Genomic DNA, 10,951 nt, shown 5'->3' with positions numbered 1-10,951 from the left:
AGGAGAAGACGGGGAAAATAATCTTTTCGCGCCACTACCGGCGCTGTAATGTGTGTGTGTGTATGTGTGTGTGTGTGTGTGTGTGTGTGTGTGTGTGTGTGTGTGTGTGTGTGTGTGTGTGTGTGTGTGTGTGTGTGTATGTGTCAAAATTGCACAATAAAAATAATTTTTATTTATTCAACATGTTTTTTTTTTTTTTTAAATATTATTGAATAAATTATTAACTTACACAATCTATATACACACACACATACACACACACACATACACACACAGTACCTTCCAACCCTGTTGCTCACAGTATACACACAAAAAGTGTGCATCACGTGCACGTGTGTTCGCACAAGCGCGTGCGCGCGAGCACACACTATATTACGGGCCTTACAGAGAACCACCAACATGTCCCATAACCATCACTTCCTCCCAGAGACCAATCAGCCCATCTTAAACCATCACTCCTGCATCAGATGCCACAGCCGGTGCTCTGGGACCCCATATTTCCCCGAGGAAATGAGTAGGATAGTTTGAAGCTGTGATTTAAAAGATATAAAGTATCCCAGTGTCTATCTCTTCCAAAATTCGACTTAGATTGTAAGCTTCTTGGAACAGGGACTCCTTTCCCCCTATTGTCTACTTGTATGTTTGTGCTTGTTACATCTTTACTGTGTTACCGACCATTGTATTGTAATCACTAAATCACAGGTGGCTTTATGGTTCATTTAACACTTTGGGCACTTTCCCATATTGACTAAGTTTAGTCCAGGGGAGGCCAACTCCAGTCCTCAAGGGCCACCAACAGGTCAGATTTTCAGGATATCACTGCTTCAGCACAGGTGGCTCAATCAGTGTCTCAGTCATTATGACTGAAAACCTGACCTGTTGGTGGCCCGTGAGGACTGAGGTTGACCACCCCTGGTTTAGCCCCTAGGACAATAAGAAATGTTATTCATTTAATATAGGAACCTGCTAAATTGGAGTTTACTTTGGCAGGGTTAATAGGCTTGAATAATGTTTTGATCAAAAGATGCAACTAAATGGCTTTGTTATTAGACTTCGGATCAAAATGTAGAAATCACAATCATAAAATGCAAGACAATTTGGGAGGAACGCTGGAATTGTATATTTGTTTTTCATTAATGTAAGGCCAACCTTTTTCCTAGCTGCCGTCTGTAGAGGGAGGCGTGCAGGCTCTATGTAGTGTATTGGTTGTTTATTGTATTCTAAGGCCGCGTCCATAGTGCTGGATACGGCGCGAGCTACATTGCTCTCGCTGAAACAAACACTAGGACGCCAATGCATATGTGCACAGTGCGTGGGCGCTAGCGTGTGCACATACGCTACAGGGAGAGCGGCGCTTCGCAATACACACAAGTTTGTATTTCAAGCACGACGCCGGGTCACGAAGGAGCGCGAAAGCTAGCGCGTTCTCCTATGGACGCGGCTTAATGTAGGGAAAAGCAGTGAGAGTCAAAAATGCTACTTTTTGGGAGGGGAAGATTGTTTTCCACAACTCCTCCAGATACTGTAGATGCATCAATCACATCTCCTAATCTCCTCCAAAATAAACATCAAGAGCATGTCCCTTCCAGACACACCAGGAATATTTATCCCAACCTACAAAGCAGCAAAGACAGGACCTTTTTATCTCCTTCTAGTGTGACAGTAATTGCGCACAAAACACACATGCACCGGAAATTATTATTTGTCTTTATTGTAAATGTGTGGTAAGGATTCGAAGGTAGACACACATGACACTTACAATAGACATGTCTGGTTTGTAGACCCATTAACCCACAGACAAACAAACCACTCCTTTCCTCTCTGTCCCATATCCACCCAGCACCAATCAAATCCCCATCAACCCTTCTACTGTTACTTCACAGTATCAGTCTCATCTGACCGGTCTCCCAGTTTGCAGGTCAGACGTCATTAAGTGAAGGCAGCAGAAGTGGTGGATGGAGAGGTCAGACCTGGATGGGATGAGACAGATTGCACACTGCACTCACTGCTTCTGCAGAGGGGGCAATTCCAGACATGTCCTAAGTGTGTAATACCCACGTTTTTAGCAGTGTGGTTCATATCACTAAGGCTATTAATAACATTAATTACAATGCCCTGTGTGCCATATTTCATATTGGATAATTGGATCCACTGAATTTTTAGCCCTGGAAGATCACTGAGGTTTATTGTTAATGAAAGAGGGGAAAAACAAATTTGGCGGATTTTGTCAATTCTGCAATATTATCCTGTTATCAGCCTAGCTCCCAACCCCTGGAACACATGCAACCATACTGGAAATCTCTCTACCCATCAGGGAGACACACAGACATGTTCTACTTTCTCCCAAATAAAAGCCTCTTCATCCCAATAAGTGTCAATAGGAGATCGCTGTCATTTTGTCGTCACATCTCCCAGATATGAGGATACACGCGTTGGTATGTATGCAAACTAAATCAGGAGCAAGCTTAAGTCAGAAATACAATACGAAATGCATCCAGATCAGATCCAGACCTTGGTTTTATAGCTCTAATTCCCACGCAACACCAGCGGATAACTTCATTGTGATTTTGGTCGAGGCCGAGTGGCTATTTATGTATGTGCTCCTGTTATTCATCTCTTTTAATCAGCCGCTTCTGTTAGTGCTGATCTCCGTGGCTGATTGGTTTAGGATGTTTGTGCTCGTGGTCTCCGTGGCTGCCGACTGGTGGATGCCGTTTTTGCCCTGGATCTCCATTGCGGTTGATTGGATGATTGTGCTCCTGATCCCCGTGGCTGCTGGTTGGATGATGCTGAGAGTGATCCTGATTACTACGATTGTTGCTTGGATTATGGTGGGCATGTTTGTCCTTACTGTGACGTGACACATTTGTGCTTGATCCTCCTTCTTTGAACACGGGTGCTGCCGTTGGTGACACCGTGCTGTCATTGGCCGTGGACACTGCGGTTCCGTTCTGTTAGAGAGATCAGAGAGATTTGTAAACATTTGTGGCTTCCCTTTTTCCCTGGTTCTGTAGCCTTGTGACTGATACATATCCTCAAAATAATTAAAGATCATGACCCTTAGATATCGTAGACCCGGAGTGGCCAACTCCAGTCCTCAAGGGCCCCCAACAGCCCAGGTATTAGGGATACCCCTGCTTCAGCACAGGTGGCTCAGTCATTCTGACAGAGCCACTGATTGAGCCACCTGTGCTGAAGCAGGGATATCCTTAAAACCTGACCTGTTGGTGGCCCCTGATGACTGGAGTTGGCCACCCCTGTCTTAGACGTAGAACTCCTTCACAACACAAGTGACATGTTACCAGGGTGCTGTTGGAGTAGAAGCTGCAGTTCCCACAGTAGTCGTCACTATATGTGGAGCGAATGGCAGCTTCAACATAGGGAAAGTGGAGGAAGCTGAGTGGGAGGCGGATGTGGAATGTGAGGCGGCCGCACCTGTGAAACAAAGTAACAAATGTAACACACACAGCACAATTCATGTGCACAACAACCAGTGCACAGACAACAACACCTGCTCTACCAATATAACAAAAGAACAGTTCAGCAAGTTGTATAGAGCTATGCTTCCTATTACTAGCCAGACATATTGGTCCATATTTACTAAGCCCTGCTATTCCACAAGACACCTTCTGGTCCATTGCCGTGAGCAGGCCGTACGTTGTCTTGTGGAATAGCAAATAGTAAATATAGGCCAACATCTTTGTATTACCCCAGCTGCAAGGCATTGACTTACACGTGAAATACACACAGAAGTTATCTGTACCCCGACTACTGTGTGTGTACATCTTTATTCATGAGTATATTGTTGAGTGGTTTAGTGACTGTACTCTATTGGCATCATACCTAGTAATAGGACTCCACAATAAATACCAGGGAGACTATGTCACAGGCCACTGCAGGTACCTTTGTTGGTGCATTCATGTGGAGATAGCAGCACATCAATATGTTGGCTAGATTGCAGAATACATATTTATTAAGAACAGACTAATGTTTTTAGTCTATAATGATCTTCATCAGGGCAGATTGCTGGACTGTCCTTATTAAATGTCTTTTTTGCAATGGAGTCACTATTTGGTGCACCGGGGTTATCACTACATCAAGTCAAATGATAGTATCATTTTGTAATTTATTTGGTGATTTTAGGAATTTTATATTAGTGTCTAATATTATTATTATTTTTTTTTTTTGGGGGGGGGGGATATGTCTTATATGTATGTGTTTGTAAAGTGATCTAAGGCAGGGGGGCTCATCTCCAGTCTCCCCCCCACCCCCCCCAAACAGGTCAGGTTTTAAGGATGTCCCAGCTTCATCACAGGTGGCTAAATCAGAGGCTCAGTCTTCAATTGAGCCACCTGTGCTGAAGCTGGGATATCCTGAAAACCTGACCTGTTGGGGGGGGCTTCAGGACTGGAGTTGAGCAGCCCTGGTCTAAGGTTTCATCTAAGAAATAGAGTACTGAATAAATGAATATAACATAAACACATGTTACATATTTATATTAGACATAGCGTTCTGAATAAATGAATATACATGTAACTAAATAATAAACGCAGCCCCTTTGCTGGGAGACGGCTCTGCAGTTTGTGATTTCACTGCTGGCACTTGCCTGTCGTAGATATAGAAGTCATCCTTCTCCCCGTTCAGTATTTGCCAGACATCAGGCTGGAAGGGGGATTGCTGGTACACAGGGACCTCCGTGGGGGCACGACGCTGCAGCTCAGGGTACTTGAGCCTTGACAAGTAGCTCTGATCATTGACTATGATGTAGCTTATGTTTGTTAGTCCCTGAAGGGTTAGCTTGTCACGCAGAGGGCCAAGGCTAAAAATGAGAAGGGGGGGGGGAGGGGAGAGAGAAGAAAGTCAGGCTATCGTGGGTAAACTGCGGCCAGCGATTTCTGAAGAGTCTGCACACTGGAAAGCAGTATCATCCCTTTCCAAGGGAAGTGTCTCTTTAAACCTTTAAAGAGACAATCCACGTGGCACTTAAAAAAAATATAATAATAATATATGCAGCCTTTGATTACCTTTATTGAAAACAAATTACTTAAGCTGCCGATTGATTCGTTCTCCCGTAATCGATCCGCAAAGATCCTGCATCCCAGGGTTCACTAAATGGCTGCCTTTCAGTTTCAAATCAATCCTTCAGTCAGTGTAACTCAGCAGCTACAATGTATTCTTATATAACTAAGGTAGCATTGCATATTGTTACAGTTTCCAACTGAAACTGCTGGGAATATTGGCAACAAATTATCACACACAGGAAAGTGTTGCAAATATCTTGCACTGCTGGGGACATGTGCTAAAACCTGCTATAGAAATCAAAGGATGCACAGTATATGAAAACTCATTAAAAATGACATTAAGAGTTGAATAAAAAAAATAAAAAAATGCAGTAAATATTATACAATACTACAGAACTGATTTATTTAATATTAAAACACATTTTTAGGATATTGCTTGGATTGCTTTAAACTACATCTAAAGCATGACTCCACAACTATTCCATAAAAGTCCACTTTTTGACCCAAATCACACTTATTTTGGTCTTCAGGGCTATGTAAGAATGGTATAGGGGCATCACATATTGACCGTTTAATATGTATCCACATTTCTGAGCACTGGTTAAAGTGCCATTTAAAAGTAGCTGTACCATGACTGCTTGCAGAATAGAGCACAGCTCTCAAAACAGTGGGGTAAAGGTCTTACTCTCATTTTAATGGTTCAAGACGCAAGCTCGTCAGGTGGTTCCTTCTCTTTCAGGTGCCCCTTTCGAACACTAGTGGGCCACCGTCAAAATCCAAATCTGGATAACACACATCAGTGGGATATCCACTTACAAATTAGGATCACCCTCTTACACATGTTACGTATCAGGCAGATTTCAAGGTGCCACCCCACATAGTTGGCCAGAAAATATACTATCAGTCAAAGTGGTTTCCTTAAACAAATCTAACAGTGCTAATATTAAAAGGTTTTGCTGCTTTCATTTCTTTTAGAAATTAGTTACATTTCTTCAGGGCCTCTGAAGGGGTAAGCATTTATCAATCAAGTGTTTTCTTTTCCCTAAATCCCATCCCATCCTTATCAGAGAACCAATAAAGATAAGGGGAGGTGGGGAGAGGGTCTTTGGCTGTAAAAGTGCTTACTGAACACACACTGACATCACACAAAAGGGAGCAGCCAGGGGAAATCAAACCCCTCCCAAGTCTAACTTTAAAATTACCTACAGCTGTCAGATTTGGGTAACAAAAAGGCATCAATCACCCAGATATACACCCTTAAACATGTCACTTAGTTCACTTTGGTCTTAAAGAGGGACGGGCCCTTTAATACCTACTAATGCAGAAACCGTCGCTCGCTCACCTGGCAGCCTGCGTGAGACAGAAGTGTCAGCTGGCTTGAAGAAGCGCCAACACCGTCACCTGCCCAAGTGTCCCAGCCATGGGCTCCTCGCCCCCGATGCTCCATGTGGGAGCGAGCTGGCAGATTTCCGTGCCATTCTCGGCTGATGACACCAGAGCTGCCAACAGCCCCAGGAGGGTGGTTATGGCGAGAGTCGGAACCCCCATTCCAGCCCTCCTCCTACCCTGTGGGATCCTGGCAAAGAAAGCATGTTGTGAGACACGTTCTACACAGCTATTTTATTTAATTTGTAAAAATTCATATCTTTCCTTTTTTTTCTCTCCATATATTTCTCCATATATTTCCAGACACAACAATAAAGCAGAAATAAAAGAAAAAATATATATACACATATTCCAATTGTTGCACTCATAACCTTAAACAAAATCTCTTCACTTGTCTGTTATTACTGATTTGTAATTTGTAACGCACACTTCTACCACAAATAATATATTTTTAAAACTTAAATTAATCCACAACACTCAACGGTAATCTTTTTTTTTGCTATCTTAAATTAATTTGAAGGTAGATCTTGTGATAATTACCTTTGAAAATTATTTCGTTATAGATTTTCAGATTTATCAAAAATTACCTTAATACCCTGAGAAGGTACTGTATTCTTTTATAACCTTACAATTTTTTTTATAAACTTCTAGTGGATTTGTCATGAAGAATACCATTTCATCTGCAAAGAGCGCAACCGTAATCTCTGAATTCCCTACTTTAATTCCATTAAATGTTTCTGATTCTCTCAAGTTTATCGCTAATGGTTCCAGAGCCACTGTAAAAAGTAATGGTGATAAGGGCAACCCTGTCTCGTCCCCTTAGCTATGTCAAACTCTTCTAACATAAAACCTTGGGAAATAATCCTTGTTTTAGGGTTTGTATAGAGAATCCTGACCATTTCCTGAAATTTCCCTACAATCCCATACCGAGAGAGAACCTCAAACAAATGCTACCAATTCACAAGGTCAAAGGCCTTTCTATGTCCAAACTTAGAATTATTGCTGGGGGGTGGGGGGGTTATTGTCCTTTAGACTCTTATAAACTGCTATTAGTTTCCTTATATTTGTTACCGGGTTTATCCCCACAACTAACCCCGTCTGGACTGAATGTACTAAATTTGGAAAAATTACCTTCAATATTTCTGCTAGCATTTTGGTTAACTGCCCATCTATTGAATGAATCAATAGAGTGTCCCAAAACCACTAATGCAGTAGATTTCGAGGTTTTTAAATTGCGCCCTGCAAAGGAAGATAACCAGGGATTGGAACCAGTAAAAAAGTCATATGTAATACAATAAGGATTCCACATAATATTTCTATCTATATTATATTAATTGGGTTACTGGAAAACTGCAATTTTTTATTTCTTTCGTACCCTTTCCTCTCTGTTTGACACTCAATGTTCTCCTACCTCTGTCTCACTTTGTTTTATCTCCTACAGTTTATGTCCCTTGGATTCCCCCTTATAAGTCTTCTGGTCCCTGTAGGTTGGCAAACACTGGGCTGATGTCTCATTCCTTATCACCCTAAACCAGGGGTGGCCAACTCCAGTCCTCAAGTGCCACCAAAAGGCCAGTTATTGGGGATATCCCTGCTTCAGCATGACTGAGCCATCTGTGCTGAAGCAGGGATATCCATAAAACCTGACCTGTTGGTGGTCCTTAAGGACTGGAGTTGGCCACCTTTGCACTGGACTCAGTTACACTGTGTACGTTTGCAAAGCATTGCGCAATATTCCTAGATTTTGCAAAGGCTTTTGATACTGTTGATCATGCTATCCTGCTAAACAAACTCCAGCGCTCTGGAATAGGGAAGCATGCTTTAAGCTGGTTTCATTCGTACCTATCAGGAAGATCCCAACATGTGTCTATCTCAGGCTCTAACTCCAACCCCCTGGATATCACCTGTGGTGTCCCGCAAGGCTGTTCTGGGGCCCCTACTCTTCTCAGTGTTCATTAATGATCTTCCTACAGCTTGTAAGGGAGCTTCAATACACATGTATGCAGATGACACAATCCTATATGCACACAGCCATAGCCTCTCTGACCTTCAACACATACTTCAGTCTGACTTTTTGAGACTTGAAAATTGAATTTCCCAAAACAAACTGTTTTTAAACACTGACAAGACTGTAACCATGATATTTTGGACTAAGGCTACATTTTGAAAGCTTCCAATGACTGAGCTCCAGATTAGAACCAATGCCAATACCACCCTAACCCCTGTCACTAGTTTTAAATACTTGGGCATATGGTTTGACTCCAATTTAACATTTGGGATGCACATTATACCCTGACATTCAAACCCTATGCCAAATTAGGTGTACTTTATAGGAACAAATCCTCCCTAAGTTTGCTGGTCAGAAAGCGCATCGCACAGCAGATGCTAATGCCAGTGATCAACTATGGGGACATAGTATATGGCTCGGCACCCCAAACCCACCTTAGCAAACTTGACACCCTCTACAATTCAATTTGCCGTTTTGTTCTCCAATGCAACTACTATACACATCACGGCGAAATGCTCAAAGAACTAGATTGGTCATCACTTGAGTCTAGGCGCAAAGTTAATCGTTCCTGTCTTGCCTTCAAATATTTTCTGGGCAAGCTACCCATCTATCTGAACAAGCTCCTCACCCCTACCACATGCAGCACCTATCATCTGAGATCTGACTCCAAACGAATGTTCATGGTCCCAAGGTTCAGCAAAGTATCCGGCCGTTCCTCTTCCTCTTACCGTGCACCCCAAAACTGGAACAGTCTACCGGAGACTCTCACATCCACCACCAGTCTAAGTTCTTTCAAAACTAAAGCTGTCTCACATTTTAACCTGGTCTGTAAGTCTTACATACACCAATAATATATATTATCTCTAACTGTGCATGCAATGTCTTGTATATAATGTATACCCTGTTCACTTATGTGACTATGTATTTGTAACCATGTATTATTTGTCATCTGAACTCTGTGCCCAGGACATACTTGAAAACGAGAGGTAACTCTCAATGTATTACTTCCTGGTAAAACATTTTTTATAAATAAATAAAAATAAATTGCAGCAGGGCTCACCAACTCGTTTCCCAGAGTTGATGGATAAGAAAAATAAACGTACAAGTAGATGGGCAGCAAGAGTATTATAATGAAAATATAAGATGCAGAAGTCAACTATGTTAGTATCACGTTCACACGGTTATTCTGTTGTGGAGTATAATGGTTTTCAAGTCTAGTTATTCATATCAAATCTGCATCTACTCGGTCAAATCTACATCGTCTCAAGCCTCATTTTACTATTTAAGCCTCGTATAATGTGCTGCAATCAAAATGCTTTATAAATAATAATAAGTAATGCTACAGTGCCTCATTAGGACACTTTTTAAACCAGTCAAAGGGGAACATTTCTTTATATAGAAAGGTCGATAAAAAATTATTTAACTAAAAATGGAATTGTAAGTTTGTAAATAATAAACCCAGTGGCAGTTCTCCGTTCCCCTGTGATACAGGGTTTTTCTCTCCGCAATGCAAAGGGATAACCCATCTCTGTGACAGGGACTGTAAGTAGCCCCACACAATCATCTAATTGTATTATTTAATAGTGCTTCACTTGTCTCATTCTATGTACTGCTATCTACTCATACAAACAAATGCAGTGTATGCCCCCCCTCCCCCCCCAATGTGAAGCCCTTTCACAGCTCCCCACTCACAGTTTGTGTATTCTGTGTCTCCTCTTTGTCTTCCTACAAAAGGACTCGGGTCTGTGAAGTGGGTTTTATCACAAGTCAGACAGGACCCTTGCACTTTATCTCCACAGTCACCTCCCTGGGGGTGGGATGGAGAGGGAGGGGAAAAAAAAACATACACCCTATACCAGAGAGAAACAGGGATGCAAATCTCTCCCGTAGAGATGTCAAGGACACATACTAATCCCACAGTGACATTTTAAAATGTTGGAACACAGGCGCTGTGTTTTACTAAAATCAAGGTTCCACACAGGCCTCGGGATAGAACAAGATGGCCACCGGTTACTTTGATGCTTCATTGTTGGTATTTGGATCACATATTGCTTGCAGTACTGCAGTATAGCATATTTAGGGGTAGTTAAATAAAGATATACATACAAATTCGATATACTCTGAAGTGGTCATTCGGGACGTTTTCGGATGAAAATGCTCATTGATATTAATGGGGATTTAAAAAAAACAACAACAAAAAAACAGCCTTCAGTGTATATAGAACTTGCCCCTTAGTCTTCCCCACATGTCCACTGGTCAGATTGAGGGAATTGTTCACTGTTATTATTTTTTATATGTACTGTATGGCGCCAACATATGCAGCAGCACAGTACAATGTATGTGGGAGAACAATAACATGGTATAGCAAAAAGAGTACATCTTAGGTTAAGACAAACTGAGACAATAGGAAGGAGGTCCCCGCACCAAAGAGCTTACACTCTAAAAATTGCAGGGAGAATTTGGTGTAATCCGGCAGTTTTTCCAGTTGAATAGGGACAGACGGTCACTTTAGCTGTGAACTTTCACTTGTATAAAA

General features: G+C 41.9%; 1 protein-coding gene across 1 annotated transcript; it reads right to left on the bottom strand.

Moving 5' to 3' along the window:
• Nucleotides 1-1,693: 1,693 nt before the first annotated feature.
• On the bottom strand, nt 1,694-10,212 carry LOC142503626 (selenoprotein Pb-like). Its single transcript, XM_075616156.1, has 5 exons — nt 10,108-10,212; nt 6,364-6,597; nt 4,607-4,819; nt 3,303-3,435; nt 1,694-2,951 (listed from the first exon to the last, which is right to left on the bottom strand). Exons 2-5 carry the CDS (start codon nt 6,567-6,569, stop codon nt 2,637-2,639), a joined length of 867 nt encoding a protein of 288 aa, XP_075472271.1. The 5' UTR covers nt 6,570-6,597; nt 10,108-10,212; the 3' UTR covers nt 1,694-2,636.
• Nucleotides 10,213-10,951: the final 739 nt, after the last annotated feature.

The sequence above is a fragment of the Ascaphus truei genome, chromosome 10 (assembly GCF_040206685.1).
Source record: "Ascaphus truei isolate aAscTru1 chromosome 10, aAscTru1.hap1, whole genome shotgun sequence".
Lineage (NCBI taxonomy): Eukaryota > Metazoa > Chordata > Amphibia > Anura > Ascaphidae > Ascaphus > Ascaphus truei.
Note: the sequence above shows the minus strand (reverse complement) of the source record. Positions and strands in the feature narration are given on the sequence as shown.